The following is a 20604-nucleotide window of genomic DNA, read 5'->3' on the forward strand; positions in this document are numbered from 1 at the left end:
GTGGTCATGAGAGAAAGCGGGCTATTTAGAGATTAGAGCACTACCTTTCAGCGTATTACAATTACCAACTAGATTTCAAGGGGAATTCACCTATTTGCTACTTACAACAGATCCACCTGAGTCATAAAGTTGAAAGAAATTGAAAAAATATTTCATTTAAATGCTATCAAAAAAAAAAGGGGGGGGGACTGGCTATAGTCTGCATACTTGTGATCCCCATGCTTGAGAAGCTGAGATGGAAGGAGGGAGAAGCAAAGCCAACCAGGGCTCCCCAGCAACATCTTATCTCAAAAAAACAACAAAACAGTATTCTTTGAATTTATGTATTTCCTGTATGTGCACATTTTCTAAATGGTGTATTTTCATTCAAAAGTGAGTACAGTTGGAGGAGATGGGAGCTGTTTTAGTGAGCATTCACTTCAAGTGTGAACACTGGCTGGTGGAGGAGCAGGGAAGCCTGTCAGCACAGCAATACAAATCATGAAGGCCTGGACCAGTTAGATAGTGGACATGAGGAAAGGGGTGTGTCCAGAAGACTTGTCAGCAGCTGGTATGGAAACTGACAAGCCCTCAGCACAGAAGCCTCGTTGAAGAACAGCTTCCAAAGGGTTGAGAAAGCGTTCAGGCTGTTGAAAGGATCGGAAGAGTAGAGAGCAGAGTTGGGGAGGCTTAAGCTCCTAGGCCTGCAGAAAAGGAAGAAAGGAGTTGACTGGCATGGAGAGGTCAGGTTATAGCCCAGATAATATGCTGCTGAGGCCAGTTGTAGGGTGCAGCGCAGCCTATGACTGGGAAGATGAACCCAGAGAAGAGAGGGAATACAGAGTGAGAGGCAGGGATGGTAGAATGAACTTCGCTTTCCTGAGCTCATGTTCTATGCTAATCTTGTATGCTGTCCTTTAATCTCAATAAGCTGGTAGTTCTTAAAGGTACTCCCTCCCCCTTTTCTATTCATTTCTTCCCCCCCTCCCTGTGTGTGTGTGTGTGTGTTTGTGTGTGTGTGTACTAATTTGCAAGTTAGAGGCAGAGACAATTCAAAACCACCTCTGTCTCTGAAGCCCAGAGTCCTGACCATTCTTTTAGAGGCTTGGGACCCATGTGCACACAAAAAGTCAGGAGCCTGCTCAGGACCTCTCTGAAACCCTGGCCTTAAAGGGGTTTGGAGGCTTAAAGCAACAGGAAAGAACCTGTGTGAGAGAAAGGGTCAGTGCTGCTGGCCTCCAGTGCCAGTGTCTCTAGCTTGCTGCCATTTCCTCTTCCCCTTGCCCTGAAGGGCGCTTTCAAACTCCTGGAGCCTTTGCTTCCAGCTCTGGGGAGCTTGACCTACCCTGCGTGTTCCACCCTGAGCCTTGCCCCAAGGGGTGTGTTGTGGGTGGGTGGGTGACACCTTTCCTTAGCCTCTTTGCTCTATCAAGTTTCTTCCTTCTTCAGAGTCACAATGGGGAGATCACTTGTCCTTTTTGGAGCTCTGCGTGAGTTCTGTGATCCTTGCTTTTAGTGGCAGCTCCTGGCATTTACCTGCAGAGAGACTTCCCATTCAAATGAAATGCAAGATGCCTCAGGACAAGTTTAAATTCCCACCAAAGGAGGCCTCCCCACCATTCTTTATGACCATAGCTAACTCTGTTAGCTCAAGGTTTACAAAGCAGCTAGAATCGTTCTTCTCCTCATCATCCTCAGCACATGTGAATGTGCTATCCTTTGGCCCAGGGTGTCTCATGGGTCTCCCTGCTCCCACATTGCCCTCTTTAGGCTGCTGTCAGCACAGCAACAGACTAAAGCTAAGTGAACTTCAGTTTAGCATCCATCCATCTTCACAGGCAAAAAAGAGAAACACTTGCCCTGCTTCAGTGTGAAAACTCCCCTGCACCTTCCTCAGATTACCTGAGCCCTTCACAAACAGACCACACCCTGCTCCCCAGGTCCTCTGCCCTGCTGCAGAGCTCACCCTCACAACACTGACGGATGCTGCATCTCAGCCACCATCCCAAGTAAACACGGCAAGGATTTTGACTGTTGCATTTCCTCCTGAAAGGGGCATGTTACATAAAAGTTCATATGTTAGCTGGTTGTGGTTGTGCACACCTTTCATCCCAGCAGTCAGGAGGCAGAGGCAGAGTTCGAGGTCAGCGTGGTCTACAAAGTGAATTTCAGGACAGCCAAAACTACACAGAGAAACTGTCTAGAAAAAAAAGTTCATGTGTATATGTATATATTTATATGTGTGTATTAATTTATTAATATAACTTAAAAGTGTTTCCCTATTAAGTTATTAATTTTGTATAGATCTACATATTTTATGATTAAAATATATGTGTGTTCTATTATGTATACTTATCCCTGTTAATGTTTATTAACAGTTTATTTCCAGGGTTTGTGTGACAGTATTACAGTGACCTCCTAAACATTTTGGTACATCAACATTAATACTTGTAGGATACTACCTTGCACTTCAGGGAATGTAATGTAAAAGTATGTGGGTTGTTAATTCTTTGATAGACTTACTAAGTGAACTTCGGTAATAAGAGCTCATTCTTCTGGAGTATATTTTCTCTCCAGCTTTTTAAACAGGAGACATTAGGCCTATTGAAAAGCCTAAATTGTAGTATGGTGAATGCTCAAATGCCCCTTACCTTGTTCTCCAATTACTATCTTTCTACATGAATGAGTTTGCTCTGGTGGTTACAATAGCATAGTACAGAGACTGGGTGGCTTAAATGAAAGACATTTATTTTCTTCCAGTTCTGGGAAGGTAAGGCCCAAGATGAAAGGGTTAGTTAGCAGATTTCCTTTCTTCTAAGGCTTCTCACTGGGGCCTGCAGATGCATATCTCTTTTTTTTAATTAATTAAATTTTTATTGAAAATAGATTATTCTGTCATACAATGTATCCCAACAAGTTTCCCCTCTCTCCACTTCTCCCAACTGCCTCCCTGCCTTCCCTCTCCAGATCCACTCCTCTTCTGCTTCCTTTTTAGAAAAGAGCAGGCCTACAAGAGACAACAGCCAAACAGGACAAAACAAGATACAATAAGATGAGGCAAAAGCCCTCATACCAAGGCTAGATGGGACAACCCAATAGGAGGAAAAGAATCTTAAGAGCAGGAAAAAGAGTCAGAGATACAACCATTCCCACTGTTTGGAGTCCCACAAAAACACCAAGATAACAGCCATAACATACATGCAGAGGACCTGGTGCAGGTCCTGTGCTTGCTGGTTCAGTCTCTGTGAGGCCATGTGAGCATGAGCTGTGCGTAGTAGATTCGGTGGGCCATATTTTCCAGATTTCCTCCATCTCCTTTGACTTCTGCTCTCTTTCCACCCCCTCTTCAATGGAGCTACAGAGTCTCCAAGGGGAGGAACCTGATGGATACCTCAAGTTTATAGACTCTCTACACAATTTCAGGCTGTGGGTCTCTGCATTGCTCCCATTTGCTGCCAGAGGAAGCCTCTCTGATGATGACAGGAAAAGGCACCAGTCTATAAGTATAGCAGACTATCACTAAAAGTCATTTCATTTTGTTGTGTTGTTGTTGTTCTACCCTAGGTCCCTGGGCCTGGCCACCCAGACAGTGTAGGGCATGGGTTTCCTCTCATGGGCCTCAAGCTAAACTAGTCATTGGTTGGCCACTCTCACAAATTCTGTGCCACCGTTGCCCCAGTGCATCTTGCAGGCAGCACAGATTGTAGGTCAAGGATTTGTGTCTGGGTTGTTGTTCTGATTTCTTTTTCTATATGATACAGAGTACAAGCCCATGCCAAAGACACTAGAACATAGAGGTGAAGGCTCCATGTGGGCACCAGCTCCACCTCTCTACATTCAGTGAGCTGTGTGGATGTTGTCCTTGGAAATGGGGTCCCACTGTCAGTTTTAAGATAGCAACTCTCTGATAGCCTGGCTGTCCTAGGATCAGCCTGGGTTGTTTAGGAATCTCTGTGGAATGCTGAAAACTCAACTGAATGTAACCCAGTCCTACCACCAGAAGCTTTGCCTAGCGACAAAAGAGGACCAGTTCAGACTCCGTATCCTGCATTACTAGGGTCACCCTCATAGACTCCAGGAAGGCTTACACACACACACACACACACACACACACACACACCCATGTGCACCTTCAATTACAGCTGTCTCTCCCACATTCTCTTCCTCCATCCCCCATTCCCACCAGCTGATCTCTCCTGCTCCCATCCCCACTTTTCCCTAGTCCACTTGAAAAATCTGTTGTTTCCCTTTCCCAGGGAGATCCATGCTTCCCCTGAAAAGCCCTCCTCTTTACCTAACCTTCCTGGGTCTATGGATTGTAGCTTGATTATCATTTATTTAACCGCTAATATCCACTTACGTGAATACAAACTGTAGTTGTTTTTCTGGGTCCAGTTTACCTTACTTAGGATTTTTGTTGTTGTTGTTGTTGTTGTTTTGTTTTGTTTTGTTTTCTAGTTTCATCCATTTGCCTGCATAATTCATGATGTCAGGTTTTTGGTTTGTTTGGGTTTTTTTGTTTTGTTTTGTTTTTTTGTTTTAACAATTGAGTCATACTCCATTGTATAAATGTACCACAGTTTCTGTATCTTCTTCTGCTGAGGGACATCTAGGTTATTTCCAGTTTATGCCTATGATGAGTAAAGCTGCAATGAACATAGTTGAGCAAGTGTTCTTGTGGTAGGATGGAGCATCCTTTGGTTATATGCCCAACAGTAGTATGGCTGGGTCTGGGTCTTGAAGTTGATCAATTCCCAATTATCTGAGGAACCGACAGATGACTACTTTTTGTTTTGTTTTGTTTTGTTTTGTTTTTTGAGACAGGATTTCTCTGTGTAGCCCTGCCTGTCCTGGAAATTGCTTTGTGACCAGACTGACCTCGAACTCACAGAGACCCACCTGCCCTGCCTTCTATACTGGGATTAAAGATGTGTGCTACCACCTCCTGGCTTGGATGGCTATTTCTTACTATGTCCTTGCATGACCTTTTCTTGGTACACTCATACATCTCTATCCTGGGTTCTTCTTTAAAAACAAAAACACCAATCATACTGGGTTAGGACCCGCCCAGAGGATCTCACTTTACCTTAATTACTTCTTCAAAAGCACTATCTCCAAATATAGTCAGTAGGGATTCATCCCATAGTATCACAATTGTTTCCCTTTATCCATATGTCACATTAATATAGTAGTATAATAGGTCTGTTATAATCACTTATACTTATGTGTAGTTATACTGTATTTTAATTATATCATTTTATGTAATCTATTTAACATATATAATATATATAATTATAATCTATCTAACATAGGTAGTGTATAATCTCTTTCCATAAGCCATTTGAAGGAAAATTATAACTTCTCTGAAACCTAAGTGTTTATCTTGTAGAAATTAGAACATTCTCCTTTTTGAGTATTTGATGTCCTTAATAACGGTGAAGATAGAAGCAGATGGTGGTGGTTACACCTTTAACCCCAGTACTCAGGAGACAGAGGCAGGTAGATCTCTTGAGTTTGAGAACAGCCATGGAGAAACTCTGTCTTGAAAAAACAAAACAACAACAACAATAATAATGGCTCTGGCCCCGGTGGGAAGTTTCTAGACCATTCTCTTGTAGGCCTTGGCCCCTCTGTGAAACTTGGCCTGCTTCTTGGGAAAAACCTGCTTTCAAGAGCCATTCAGGCCAACAGAGCCTCTTGACTTCAGCTTGAGATTTTTTGGCCTGGTTCAAGTTTGGGGTCTGCAATGTGTCAAGGACACAGCAGACTTCCTTACAGTTCCACCACTTTTCAGTCCTCTATCAACGTGATTTGAAACAGCAGGCTTGTTATTGCAGTCTTTGTACAGGCAGCCTTGCCCTGCCAATGGACTGGCTGTATTTATTCAGAGAGCAGGATTTGTTGACTTGCATTCCATTTTCCCTTTCACCATCCTTCTGCTGCTGCAGTCCCTTTGGCAGCTTGAGATTTCTCCAGAAGTTGGTTCGCTCCTGCCACCAGTTCTGATTAGGGATCTTTCATGGCTTGAGTCAGTCTGTTTCTTTCTTAGCACTTTGGTGTGGGTAAACATCACACAGGCAGTACTTGCGGTGTTTGTATTAGTTATGGAATGTTGCTAAGAGCTTCAGGGGCACATGTAGTGGGAAATTTTATTCCCTCTGCTCTAGACAGTGTGCCTGCACAACTTGGGCATGGGCGCACACCTTTGCCAGCCAAGGCCGAGCAGGTTGTTGCCGCCTCTTCCCTAGAGCTGCGAGCATAGCCAGCATCTTTTCTCAGTGCACTCACCTGGGAAATCCATCATCCGCACAGCCCTCAGGACAGCTTTTCTAGGCTGACTCCGCTTAGACTCCTGGCTTTTCCTTCCCTACAGGATTCATTCCTGCCCTCCTGACCCCCCCTCAGGCTCCCCCCTCATGGGGCCCATCTTCAATTTGTCATCCTCTTTGCTGCTCCTCCAACAGCCCTTGTAGTTATGTACTATGACGAGGCAAATTAAATTATTCTAAACACACTGCTGTGCTCTGTTGCTGTGCCTGCGAGCTCCGCGGCTGTGTCTGCTCAGTGTCTCCTCTGGTCTTGCAGCAAGCTCTCACTCAGCCGTGAGGACTTGGCTTGATTGTTTTCATTAGGGAAGCCTGTCCGAATGACTACTGCTCCCAGCCTCAGATTTGCCTCTTCTCTAGCGCTTTTCATCCTGCATGATTTCATAGCGCTCCCCTCTTTCCTAGGCTGCTGGCCTTTCATTTGTATCCTCCAGTGCCTGGCCTCAGGTAGAGAGTAAACCACAGGATAAGCGGGTGGACTGTCCCTATATGCTAGAGTTAGGAGCACCACATTGCCCTTTGTTGTCTCCAGTAATGACGCAGGTGAGCTTTGACACAAGAAGAAAATGCAGGTCTACACACTGTGAGGAGTCCCGCTTTAGTAAGTATCTAGTTCTGAAGAGCCCGTGCTGACAGACCCCCAGTACAGGCCCCCAGTAACCTTCCCTGATCGAAACATGCCACCCTGTGCTAGCAGACTAAGCATTGTAACTTAGCAATGTAAATAACAGGGAGACCGATAACCCAACTTATGTATTACTTTGCTGTTGGTTTGAGAAACTACTGATGTCTGTCTGTTCTTTCAGTTAAACGCTTCAGAGAACCAAAGCATGAAAGACGACCTTGGAGGATATGGTATGTACCAAAGTGCTGACTCGACCCTAGAAAGCTTTTTTACTGTGTTGGGGTTTTGGTTTGGGGATTGGTGGAGGTGTGTTGGGATAGGTGAGGCATAGAATAGGAGCGACTACATATCATACAAAGTATGTGGAATCCCTCAGTTGACTTAATTTTTAGAAATGCTGTGTAATATGAAGACAGTTCTGTTTCTTTAAAAATGTTTGACCTCTACTTTTATTTATAATGTTGCTTTCAGTACTGGAAGATGGAAGACAATACAAATGGAGCAGCCTCTGCTGTGGGCTTCTTCATCTCAACTTGTAACGAGATTATGCTTAAATTCTTGACTTCTACAGTCTGTATGTGTAATCAAACACAAATTTACTTGGAGATTAGTCATGCATACATCAGAGACCCTTAGAACACTCCCTACCGGGTGTGACTCAAAGCTCAAGGAAACGGGTGTTTCCATCTGCTCGTTTGTTATGAAGGGTGCCGGTGAATGGCCACACAGAGAGGCTCAGTGAGCTGGCATGTTCCTGAGCACAGTTCTATGACCATGCTTTAGAGCACACCATCCTCCCTGGGCACCAGTACACTAGCTCGTTGCTTCCAGGTCCTGTGTCAACTGAGTCTGCAGCCTGTCTTCTCTCCTGGAGTATGGTAGCTCTTGGTACAATCATGGCGTAGCCTTTCAGTGGCTTCCCCAGCCAAAAGCACTGTAGGAACTACAGTCACCTTTTTAGAACAAAAGCTGTTCCCATCACCCAGGACAGTCTAAAGGATTGGACTTCAGTGGAGGGTTCTGGGATCAAAAAACAAGACACTCCTTACACGCGTGGCACTCACAAACAAGACACTCCTTACACGCCTGGCATTCAGGCGGTTACCTGTTGGTTGGGACTCTTGGTCAGGGGTAGAGCTCAAGTGTTCAGTATAGTTACATGAGTGTCCAGCATACTCATTTGTGTAGCATGGCCCTGCAGCCATGTTCGCTATATGGTGGTAAAGCTTCAGAAATAGATTCCAGGAGCAAAACTCCCAGTCAGGAAGGCACTTGGAAGGAGTCAGGCAGGCTTCGGGTTAACAGTATGGGCCAACCAAGCTTACTCCTGTGCTAACAAAATTCTCACTGCCCTTCAGAAGAAACTTCATCGTCATGTCAGTTGTAAATTGTCACACATGTACTTGCTGGTTCTTAAAGACATTACTGCCGTGTGCTGAGCAGCTCCATTGTACCAGCTCCATCACTGATTCTCCCAAATCTGGGCATTTAGTCCTGCTCTCATGGTTAGGTCACCACAAAGACTGAGACTGAGGCTGTTTGTGTCTTATGCATGTTACCTTTGATGTCTCCTTGCCTCTGGGTGTAGGGATGGTTTTGAGGTTTGTCCACAGGCTTGGTCTGTTTCTCCATCGTGGTTGCTGCTGTCCTGGCAGGTTGGTAACACTTGCTGGTTCTGTTTTATGCAGGTTTTTAGACACTTCCAAACAAGCCATAGGGATGCTGTTCATCCACTTCGCAAATGTGTACCTAGCAGATCTCACTGAAGAGGACCCTTGCTCGCTGTGAGTTGCTTGTATTTGAATTTGACCTCAATTGAGATACGGACTGGCCCTCCCTTCCCGTGCCAGTGCAGCCCTCTAGCTTGGAGGCACCCGTCCCTTCCCTTCTGGATTTCTCTCACTCCATCCTGTGCGTGCCTGCATGTGTTTATATATACTCATTTGGTTGGCTCGCAGGACTTTGACAGTGACCTTGTGCACTGGCTTTCTGTTAACCAGTCCAAGTTCAGTCCTTTGTCTTTCTAGTGCCCTAGTGGTCCCATGCTCCCAGCAGCCCCCAAGCTGAACAGGCTAACACTGCAAGATTGGCTCTGTGCCAGGTACAAGCACACGCCATTTCACTGTGGTGTGAGATGCTCACAGGCAGTTGTGTCGAGCATCACTGACCTCTTTGATCAAAAGGGCATCCCTGTTCTGTTTGTCAGTGTGGACTGCCCTGTACATGATGCCCTAAGCAATGTGTCTGAAACCATAACCATGCCCTAAAATACTGTGCTTCTTACTGTGAGGAGGAGTGGTTATTCCCCAAGCAGACAGCATAACCCCAATCCCAACTCTTACCTCCAATCTGCAACTTCGTTTGTGTGCAAGGCCCCGTGATGTTCTGATGCCTAAATGAATCATCTATGCTGAATACAGGTTGTAAAATTTGGTCTTAGTTTCCAAGAGCAGCACACAGTAGGATCAGGAATTATTTGACAAGTATATTAATGAATGCAAGACTGGTTATAGCTACCCATTGTCCTTGTTATCGTTCAGGCTTTATCTCAGATGTGGAAATGCAGGTGTGAATAGCATTCCACAACAGTTAGATGTAAGTGTCAGAGCAGTAGCCTCCTGGCTAGAATCGAAATTGCTTTGGAAGCTGTGATTATTCTTTGTGACTCTGTCTGAGAGTGACCCCTTGTGTCTTTAAGGAGGAAGAGCAAGCAGCCTACCTCCCTCTCATTGCTAGTTTTCCAGGTTCTGGGGACCAAGCACAGTATGCTGCTCCCAAATTGGAGCGTTGTGTACATCACAGAGTCCAGAGTGGGACAGAGGTCTGCTAGTCTGCATAAACTGCCTCAGGCCTTAGCAGCTTGAAAATTCCTTAAAGCCAACTCTTGCATTATCCTTGAGTTTATCCATAGGGAGGTCATAACCCTGTGGTATCACAGAGGGTCAGTACCTGCCTCAGTGACCTCATTTCCATCTTATCCTACCCTAGATAACTGGAGCCTGTGTCCAGTGATGCTCAGCTAGGTCTGGATAGTAGAGGGCAGGTAAACGAGGGGCTTTACCCTTGTTTTTTGTCAGGCACAGGGAAACAAACCCTATAAGAATGTGTGGTCACTGTTGGCATGCCTCCCCTTCCTCCTATCCTCTGCCCTTTTCTCAGGGTGCCAGGTTTCATCACCAGTACCACTACAAAAAAAGTAAAAATACTATTTGTACACATGATTACAGACACGAATGAACATGCGGCCATGTGGCCCTGCCTGCTTGTCTAAGAAGTCTCAGAAACCATTTTCCTTGAATGCCCTGGGAAAGGGGCATACTTGTACAACCTTGTGTGGCCTGAACCATCAGGAATGAGCAGAATCATTTAGTGGATTTATTGTTGTCAACTGGGTTTTGTTTTCTTCTCAGTTTCCTTAGCTACTTCCAGGAATGCTGTCTCCTGTTGAATCTTGGCCTTGGCACATACACACACTTGAAGTTTACAAAGTTTCTTTGTCCTTCTCTTTCCTGTTCTTCAAGATTTTAATTTTAGCGCCTTTCCAGGCAACCTGGATATGGAGGCCACCATTTCTGTAGTCTCTTGCATAAATACATGTAAGGGTACCACTCTCCCCCAGTAAAGCCAAACAAAGGCTGAGCCTGTTAGCCTTGATCTCTGACCCTGTAAGTGCTGCACTAAGGTCCCAGCGTAGTGGCTTTTGTTCCCTGACCATGCTGGTCTGGCCTCTCTTTCTAGGTACCTCATCAACTTTCTTCTGGACGCCACTGTAGGCATGCTCCTCATTTATGTGGGCGTGCGTGCCGTCAGTGTCTTGGTGGAGTGGCAGCAGTGGGAATCCCTGCGTTTTGGAGAATATGGTAATGACCATGGACACTGGGTAGGACATGTGGGGAATTGCTTACCCTGGGTAGCTCGGAAATTTGGAGGTTTTGGAGGTGTTGACTGTCTCCCTATGTAAACATGAAGGGGTTTGTTTTAGGCCCTGAGTGTCACTTTCCTGGGGGCATGAAGGAAGTACTTCACTCCCAAGACACTCACCTTTTTGGGAGAGAAAGTGGCAGAGGCCAGGAGACAGCCCTTCTACCAAAGGTACTTGTGGTCCCACCTGCAGGGCTGCAAGACCACTGCATTCTACTGCGCTTCCTAAAGATCTCCTCTTACTTGCCCACTTCGTTAGCGATATGGGAGCAGCTCTCATTTGGGAATGCAGTCCATAGAGAGGTGAAAGCCAGCCCCTCTCTGCCACACAGCTGTGTTTGTCCTGCCACTAGATTACCCTGCTGACAGATTAGAGCTTACGTGGCAAGTACTAGAGTGTGCATCCCTTCTGAGGTCAAGTTGCCTTGCCTTCTTACTGTAGGCTTGTCACCCACCTGGCATCTGGATGTCCCAGTCTCTCAGACCTGAGCTCTGTCCTCCCTCAGATCCAAGGCTTCAGACCAGCAACTTGTGGGTACTAGCCTATCTGTGAGACCCCCATGTCACATCTTGAGTAAGAAACTGCTTTCATATTGGCTGTAAGCATGAGAAAAAGTCGAAGGCGGCCTTGATAGGCGCTGCTAGTGAGGAGCCCCTCTTGTGGAGCAGGGTTAGTATCTCTTCACCACAAGGGGGCACCAGGATAGCCACAAGGGTTGTGGGTGAATATCTGGACCCACATTCCCCATTCCTTGTCATGCCCTCCAAACAACTCGTGGCTCTGGCCCCAGAGACTACTCACTTCAAGGTGGTTGAAGATCTCTGAGGGACTGACAGTTTAAAAGGGTGCAACATTGGTGGAGCTGGCTGTGGAGTGCCTTGGGTATTTCTAGAAATCTTAAGTAATTGTTTATCCTCAATGACGGACGGTGAATTTAGGGGAGGACTTTTCTTAGCCTGTTACTTGATGCCAGTGAGTCACTGACTTAAGATAGTGCCCTAAACAGCATTGCTCAAGACTCAGGGGAAGACTTCTGAAACACCCAAATCATAGAGGTCTCAGCTTGCGGGACAGAAATGGCCACAGCCCATGTGGACCAGTTTGACATCATTCTCATTTATAAAACAGGCAACATACCTAGTGAGGACATTTTTGCGGGCTTTGTGTCCTCTGTACCAGGAGTCCTAAAAGTGTCACTACCTCCATCAGTGCTGCCCACAGTGCCCCTCTGCTGTTGAGATCTCTTCTGGAAAGCAGAGCTGTCAGCTCCACAGTAGCTGGCTGGTGAACGTGTGGATTCCCCACAGTCACCTGTTGACTGAGAACAGGGGTCAGGTCTGGTCGCAGTATGCCACCTGTTTTGAAGCAAGTTTTGTCTGCCTCCCCAAGGATGGGGAGAAAGGGAAAAGGTGATGGCTGTGTGTGAGCCCTGTCCTCTTGGCCCATTCCCTTAATTCAGTCACTGCTGCTAGGACTCATAGGCTTCAGAGAGAACGTCCCTTTTTTCAAGGACCATCCCAAGTCCTCCATCCCAGACTATCCCCCCACTGTCTGCTGCTTTGTAGTTGTCAGTTGTTGTTGTTGTTCTCTGTTGCTGCTGTGACAAATCAGCACAGGCTTAAGACAACCCGAGTGATTTATCTGTAGTTCCTCCAAAAGTCTAGCCCAGTTTTCTTGAATTAACATGAAGGCATCAATAGGGCTGGATCATCCTGGAGGTGATAAGAATGGTTGTTCTATTGCCCTGTCCAGCCTCTAGTTATATCTGAGTCCCTTGGCTCATGCGTCTCCCCCTCTTGTTTTCAAAGACAGCAACTGAGTTCTTCTCATAGTATAACAGTCTGGCCTTCCACCTTGAAGCACCCCTGTGATTACCCGCAGTTCACCTGAGCACTCCAGATATTCCACTTAAAGTCTGAATGGCAACCTTAATTCAATTAGCAGCCAGAATTCCCCCTTGGCTAGGCTACGACATATCATGGGTTCTGGAGATTGGGATGTGGACATCTTCACAGGACCATTATTCTTCCTTCTATACTTGTGAAACTCACCTGTCCATTGAGGCAGGAGCTCTGTGCAGGCCCCACAGCTCCCAGGTAAACAAAGAAGAGGGGTTTACTCTCTAGACGGCATGCTTTGTTCCTAGAAGAGCTCATAGGACTTGGAGCATAAGCCACAGTGTTTGGTTTGAGGGGTGAACAGTTTCTGGGTGATAGGTGCTATCTGTAGTCTGATGACTAAGCCTCTCTTGCCCTGAAAACAAGGTGGTGTCCAGTGGCACAGTCAGCCACAGACTTTCCTGCTTGCCCATCTAAGTGCCCCTTTCTAGAAGCTTCTCAACACATATATGTTCCCTTTTTTTGGCCCCCATTCCTACAACTTAGCCTGAGGGAATAATTCACAAGAACTGAGGTTGTCTACTACAGTAGAAGCAGGGCACACTGGCCATGCTTTTTGGCCATATTTGTCCTGTAGAAACTGACTTTGGGGAGCATTTGAAAACCTCTCAAGGGAACAGAAATAAGCAAACAAACTGTCACGTGTCCACTCAGTCCAGCTTCAGTGACCTGTGCCCTGGGTACACGGAGGGAGAGGGGGTGTGTGTTTGTCAGCTGGACACATGCTTTTTTTTTCTTCTTCTTCTGTGTCTTTCAACATTTTTATTTTGGTATCAAAAAAACAAAAGGCAGTAGCAACTCCACTGTACAGACAACTCAGAAGAGGAAAAACATATTTCTCGTCACTTCTTCATAGCTTTTAGCCAAATGGAATGAATGTTCGTTCACTCTGAGCAAGTGAATGTTTTTGTAACAGTAAACAAATGGTGTCACTTGTCTGTGTACTTTCAGACAGACCAGTTCCTTTTCAGACATTTCCCACCAGGACTTCCTACGTGGATATCACCATTATTGCCTAAAAAAAGTTTTGGCAAATAGTTTACTCTCCTATTCAAATGAACTTTCCTCAGTAAAGTCACGTGTCTTACCAAGGCATTGCAGAACTCCTGTTAGCAGCCTCGCCAGGAGGGATGGCACTTCTGAGATGCTCTGCTGGGTCTCAGGTACCCTGCCCCAGTGGAGGGAGTGAGCAGGAAGGTCTTAGAATAGGCAGTTAGTGTGTTTTTGCATGCTTTCTGTCCCTCTCCTGGCATTGTCCAGAAAAGGAAACAGCATGGTCTGTTGCTTGTTCATTACAGCTTTGTAAAGGCATTCACTTCTTCCACTGTGTTCAGCTTGCAGGCCCAGGCAGGGCTGCGGGACTGCCTGGAATTGCAGCATGAATGCCTGGGGTTGCTTTGGAAGCAGAAGAATCAAGTGAGAAGTTGGAGATTTCTCTCCAGACCAGATGCTCTTCTCAGGGCCTCCCTAAAATGCTAATTTGGTGCTGTTCTGGTCAGTGGAATGCAGGTTGTGCTGGTTGAGGTTCTAGGATAAGGCCCTGTAACCCACTCTCCCACTTTGAGGAGGTCTGTTCTAAGCTTCTGTGTGCTATTAGTCATCCTCTAAAGAGAGGCTGGTTCCCCAGCCTTCATTGGGTCTCTTTTTGAAGCATTCTAGAGGCCCTGCAGGCCCCATTGTGGACTGTTGGGCCCTTCCCAGTCTTTTCTTAAGCATAGCCCTAACAAAGTCACAGACAAGCCTGTGTCATAGCTGCTGGCATCAGCCGGTTTCTGCTACCTCCTTGTCAAGAGGGTTTCTATCTTCATCGTCCCAGCCAAGGTGTTAGAAAGTACCCAAAAATTAATTAGGTTGCCCCCAAAATTGTTTTTCTTTTGATTCTGTGAAAAGGCCCTGAAAAGCATTAACTGGTCATTCTTTTACATGAATTCGGTTGGAATCTTAGTTTCTCTAGGTCAGACTGGTGTACTCAGGGCTGAGGTCAGCAGGGATGGTGGGGGATACATAAGAAGTGAGTGGCACAAAGGAGGAAAATGGACAAAGAAGTTGATGACTGCATTTATAATCACACTCTCAGTCTCACTGTGGAGAGGGATACCACCAGCCACTGAGAAAAATCAGCTGCAGATAATAATAGCACTCTTGCTTCACTCAGCTTCTGCTGCCAGTGGACAGAGAGCCAGCAGTGAGCTCTTACTAACTTTAGTGCCTCTTAACTCTATCCTAGAATTTTTTTTTTTTTTTAAGAAAAACATTCTGGTATGTCCAAATTAGGAATTCTGACTATTCAGAGCCCTGGCTCTTTTAGAATGAAGTGATTTGTAGAGCCTTAGGGACTCATGAAGTACCTTAGAGCAAGGATTCTGGGATGCAGATAGGGCTGTGAGGGTTCATTATGAGATGCAAGGAGGTTGGGTGGCGGTATTGTCCTACGCAGATCCTGGGCCCACGTGGCTAAGCACCTGCCTGTCCCTGCAGGAGACCCTCTGCAATGTGGGGCCTGGGTAGGGCAGTGTGCCCTTTACATCGTGATCATGATCTTTGAAAAGTCTGTGGTCTTCATCGTCCTTCTCATACTCCAGTGGAAAAAGGTTTGCCTCCCATCCCTCTTCTGCCACTCCCTGCTAAGCCAATAAACGACACCCCACATCTTCCTCAGCCTGCTTGTTTTTGTTTTAGCTCCATGAATGAGTCCCAGATTTGGTCTGATAGAGCAGCTATTTGCAAAAGAATTAATTTGTCCTTCTTGTACTTGGTGTCCATCCACTTTGTGTAAATAAATGTCTTCTCTAGGTTAAGCCTTAGGGATATGTACACTTAATGGCAGTACAGTCCCTTCTGGTGTGTTGCTTGGTCTGATTAGTCTTCAGACTTTGTAACTGTGAATGTGTCTATACTAGCAAATGTCCTTCACCCACGTGTCTGAGATAGTTCAGGTAAAGCCATTGTGTACCACAAGCAGTTTCTGAGGTCTGAACCCACCTACATATTAATTCCTCGGTGAACCAGTGGCTTTGCCAGCCCTTTCCTCTGCTCTCTGACCCCAGGACTACCAAGATAGCTCGTTCACATGTAAAACAGCCAAGGAGCCTCCTAGAACATGTGGCTCAGATGTTGGCTTTCCTTTGGCTTTATCTGTGGCAGGGTTTTTACTTTTTTAAGAAAATAAGCCAAAGTATTCAGAGCTGCTGAGCTCCAGAGGTTTCTGGGTTTCTGCTAGAGAGTAGACTAGCACTTCGTTGCCCAGGTCTCTCAAGATCACCCACTGAATTTCCTCTCTCCAAGCCCCTGAGGCACTTGCACACCACTGCTGCCCTCCAGGGCTTCAGGCTGCCCCCTGCTGGATATGCACCCCACTTGGATCCAATGCAATGGCCTGAAGGGGAACTGCTAAAGAGCTAGTAACCCAAAGAGCCCCTTATCAGCAGTCAGATCTCGGGTCTGCGCAGCTCTGAGTGTGAGGGGCCATTTCCAGTGGCTCTTGGGGAGTGTCTAAGTCTCCTGTGTGCTGCCCCTGTGGTCTCTTCCTCACTGTCTGTTTCTCTCTGCAGGTGGCCCTATTGAATCCAATTGAAAACCCAGACCTGAAGCTGGCCATCGTCATGCTGATAGTCCCCTTCTTTGTCAATGTCAGTGCCTTGTTGTGTGTTTTATCTCAGCTTGTACCCTGCCATCAAGGATTTCTGCTCAAAGCTCTGAGCATGATACAAATGTCACCTTACAGCCCTTAGGCAAACCTTTCTGTCTGTGTGGCCAGTTGTTACCTCCCATCTCATAACCAGGCTTGTAAATGGTAGGAGTCCTTCCTTAGAAATCAGGTTCCCATTCTAGAGCCCATTTCAGGTGAAGGACCCCGGGAGCTATGGCTTGCCTTTCCTGATAGGCCACTTCCTGCTTAGACATCCCACCCTATGTATCATAGTAATTTCTAGATCAGGGTCATTTCAAGTCTTCTCCAGATATTTATTGCTGAATATAAACCTCAGAGAAATCCATGAGCACAGTGACCAAAAGTGAGGAGCCAGTGCTAAGGGAATTGGGGTTCCCTCAAGCAGCAGATTGTGTGGCCTCCTGTGAAGGACTCATGAGGGCTCAGAGCAGATAGTTAGAGAGTTTGGTTCTAGACCCAAACAAAACACCTGTTTTGTTTGCCATCTTGTTTTTTTGAGTCAGGGTCTCTCTACATAGCCCTGGCCGTCCTGGAACTCACTATGTAAACTAGACTGGCCTCAGACTCTCTGCCTCTGCTTCCCCAGGGCTGTGATTCAGGGTGCATGCTACCACACCTGGCCCCGTGCTGCCTGCTATTTAACACAACAAAAACCCATAAGGGAACACAACAAGAATTTTTCTGTTGTTCTCTGATGATAAAAGTACAGAAAATAAAATAGAGAGTGGTAATTCCTCTAGAATGTTCTGGGAGATGGTCTAGAGTGTTCTCTCTTCTCTGTGGAAGGGGTGGATATGCAGCCCTCTGCTTTGCTTTGTTCTTCCACAGGCTTTCATGTTCTGGGTAGTGGACAACTTCCTCATGAGAAAGGGGAAGACGAAAGCTAAACTCGAAGAAAGAGGAGTCAACCAGGACTCAAGGAATGGGAGCAAGGTTCGCTACCGAAGGGCAGCATCCCATGAGGAGTCTGAGTCTGAGGTAGGAGCCTCCCTGACTGTCCCCAATGGCAAGGCCATCATACCTGGGGCTACAGGGGTCTCTGATCTTTTGTTTGCACCTGAATGCTGATTCACAAATACCAGTCAGAGGGAAGGAAGAAGCTGAGCCAAAGAGTAGCAGGGTCACTCAGAGGCTCACCTAGCCAGAGCCCAGTGCCTGCTGTTCCATGCGCCTTCGCAGGTCAAAAAGATGCGGTGTGTAGGTTTGCTACAGACAGTCCCTGTGGCAGTGGAGACAGCTAGATGAGGTGAAATCCACCTTATTCCAGGGAAGCATTACGGTGGTTGGAGCCATGTCCTCCATTAGCAAGCAAGGGAAGTGCTTCCTGCAGACTTCTAAAATACAGAACTAGCTAAACCGCAGAGGTAGCCTCATCTCCCTTTATCTGCTGGTGCCTAAATTCAAGGGTCTGAACATACGGAGGCAGTGTGCATGAGCACAGCATGGGGCAGGGGCGCGTGTTCTGCCTGGCCTGCAGCATTCATTGCACCTTTCTGCCTCAGCATGTAGCAGCTGGGTTGGAGCACGGAGCACTGTGCTGCTAATGGGAGCCACAGGAGTGGCTGAGATGAGCCAGGCTTGGTAGGACATGCTTAGTACATCCTGCACTTGGGGAGTAGAGACACTCAACGCTCTGTGAGTTTGAGGTCAGCCTGGTTTACATAGCAAATTCCAGGCCAGAAAGGAAGGGTTATATATAGAGTGAGACCCCGACTCCCTCCCCCTGCCAAAAAAGTGATTGAGGCATAAGCAACATGACTGGAGAAGCCAGGGCAGACTGGAGGGAGTGTTAGACAATGAATAGATTAGAGGGCAAGCCCATATTTTCTCCAAGTTTATGTTCAAAGAATCTAGTCACAGGGCCTATTACATCATAAGGCCTTGGCAAACATTTGGCAAATGACAAATAGCCATAAAGCAGAAACTACAGCTTATGGGCATTTATAACCACATTTTTGGCCTCTGATAGTAACGTGAAATTCACATTGGCCAGAGCAGGAAGCTATCAAGTGATTCAGCCCACAGGAAGGGTCGTGAGACTGTTTATCCCACCCTGGAGTAGGAATTCCCATTCCCCTTCGTGGATGGGCTATGAGTTCTTAAACCTCATGCGAGGCCTCCTGATCTTCCCGTTGCTCGGAGGTCTCAGGCCAGCGACTATGACAGCAATGAATAAGTTTGTCCTTTTTATCTTCAGAAATGACAGAGGTAGCCCAAGACAACCCCTCAAACTACACTGCCTCATGTGGTCCCTGGGACAGTTTCATTCCCTTCTGACAGTGACTGTATTTAAGATAGTTCCAGGGCCCTGAGAGTCATTCATGCACCTGGTTGGCTTTGATCGGATTTTGGGTCTGGCTGGAAGCTGGATGAAGACATCAGTAGGGGGAAACATTGACAAATGAGGGGTGGTGAATTTAATGCTAGCTTCAACAGGCCAGCACATCTCAGTGTGGAAGGGGGACCTCCCATGACCCTCTTCTAAGGATGTGGGAAACTTGAGGCCTCCCAAGGGGCTGGGCTCGGAGGAGGACAAGCACAGAAGGCACTGCCACTGGCGTCTCAGGCCTTGCCTCTCCACCACCTCAGATCCTGATATCAGCCGATGATGAGATGGAGGAGTCCGATGCCGAGGAGGACCTCCGCAGACTGACCCCCCTCAAGCCTGTGAAGAAGAAGCATCGCTTTGGGCTGCCTGTATGACACATTCCCACGCTGCGGGTGACAGTCCTGGGGCCCAGCCCTGCAGCAGCATCCCTTCCCTCCTCTCTCTACCCTCCTCTTCTACCTCCACACCTCTTGCTGTCTCTGCCCGCTCTCCACCTGCCCCAGACAACTGTGACTTAAAAGAGGGAAGAGGAACCGTGCCTGAGGGGGCTGTGGGCAGCTGGAGGTCCCGCTCAGTTGCACTACAAACACTGACCAAATATGCAAGCGAAGAGCTTTGTTTGTTTGTTGTTGTCCCTTTGGGGTGTTGTGAGACCCCCTGTCCTATGTCTGACCAGGTGGCATGGTGGAAGAAAACAGAGCACACAGAGACTGTTGGGGTCCCCATGCTGAGGCTATGGGCCTTGTGGACATGTGACGTGCTTGGGGTTAACAGCCACCGGTTGACCCGAGTTGGAACAGGAATGCTTTCTTAACTCAAAATGGCTTTTGTAACTCTTTATTTCTAAAGCCAGTTTTATGAGCTGTGACAGTGTTACTGTTTTTTGAGTATGTGTTTATTTCCTACAAAGTATCTATGGGTCTAATGGGCAAACAGATTTTTAAGTCTTCCGTATGCTGTTTGACTTTTATATTTTTAAGTTATATTTTCATACTATTGTATTTAAAACTTTTTAATCCCCAAAGAAACTGATTTGTTTGCCTTTCGTGGGGTATGAGCTGGGGGCGGGAGGAGGTAAGAGTGAGGAGTTTTTTAATCCAGAGATATTGTTAGGTAATATCTGATGATGAGGTCAATGATCCTGGTGGGGAGGGTAGATAGCCTTTATCCATAGTTTGTAAAGGTCACACCTGGCCTTGAGACACCTGTTCAGGTGGAGCTGTGTGCTATGATGTGGGAACAGACAGAGCCCTGTCAGGGCATACAAGCCACGAGGCTTTGATTAAACTTGATTGAGAAAGGAGGCCAAGAGTTAAGACATTTGTGCCCAGAGCACTCAAGACTACCAGGTTCCTCCTGCTGATTCCCTGCCTCTCAGAGCCTCTGAATCACAAGTCTTAGAATGATCCCAGCCTCTACTTCCGGTGCAGCAGCTTGCAGAGCCAGCCTTTGCCCTGCAGCTGTCCCCTGATTGTTTGCTCAGCTGTGTGGAGAACTCTGCCTGGCCAGAAAAGCCTGTTACTGTGTCCTCCAAAGTTGTGAAGTGACTATGGAAGAGCAGATACCGGTGAGAGCTGTTTCAGTGTGTAGATAGTATGAGGTATTTCTAGACTGTTCTCCTTGGTGGTTACAGCCACTTCTCAGCCAGGCTACAGTTTACCTAGTTTACAGCTTATGGGCATGGTACCTGCTGTGGAGGGGACAGGGTGGAGCTGTGTGATGGCCTGTCAGTCCAGTAGGCAGACACAGTGGTAAAGAACACAAGAACATGCCACTGCTTCATAGCCTGGAAGTGTTATATATGGCGTAGGCCTCAGGTGAGATGAGTACAGAGGAGACAGCTCTCCTCAGAGTC

The 20604-nt window shown here is 46.8% G+C and overlaps 1 protein-coding gene across 2 annotated transcripts in view; it reads left to right on the forward strand.

Annotated features, from left to right (window-relative positions):
* Positions 1–19570, forward strand: part of Stimate (STIM activating enhancer) — a 47911-nt gene extending 28341 nt beyond the window's left edge. The window contains exons 1-8 of one of the 2 annotated variants that reach the window (XM_060390799.1): positions 6735–6906; positions 7112–7160; positions 8619–8714; positions 10669–10790; positions 15229–15341; positions 16302–16379; positions 17249–17398; positions 19010–19570. In XM_060390799.1, the coding sequence (XP_060246782.1) occupies positions 6795–6906; positions 7112–7160; positions 8619–8714; positions 10669–10790; positions 15229–15341; positions 16302–16379; positions 17249–17398; positions 19010–19123 (834 nt within the window). In that variant the 5' untranslated portion in view covers positions 6735–6794 and the 3' untranslated portion in view covers positions 19124–19570. Of the gene's footprint in view, positions 1–6734; positions 6907–7111; positions 7161–8618; positions 8715–10668; positions 10791–15228; positions 15342–16301; positions 16380–17248; positions 17399–19009 lie in introns of those variants that run through there. The other variant, XM_021635215.2, reaches the window with a different exon arrangement.
* Positions 19571–20604: the final 1034 nt, after the last annotated feature.

This window comes from Meriones unguiculatus, chromosome 9, assembly GCF_030254825.1.
Source record: "Meriones unguiculatus strain TT.TT164.6M chromosome 9, Bangor_MerUng_6.1, whole genome shotgun sequence".
In the NCBI taxonomy this organism is placed as follows: domain Eukaryota; kingdom Metazoa; phylum Chordata; class Mammalia; order Rodentia; family Muridae; genus Meriones; species Meriones unguiculatus.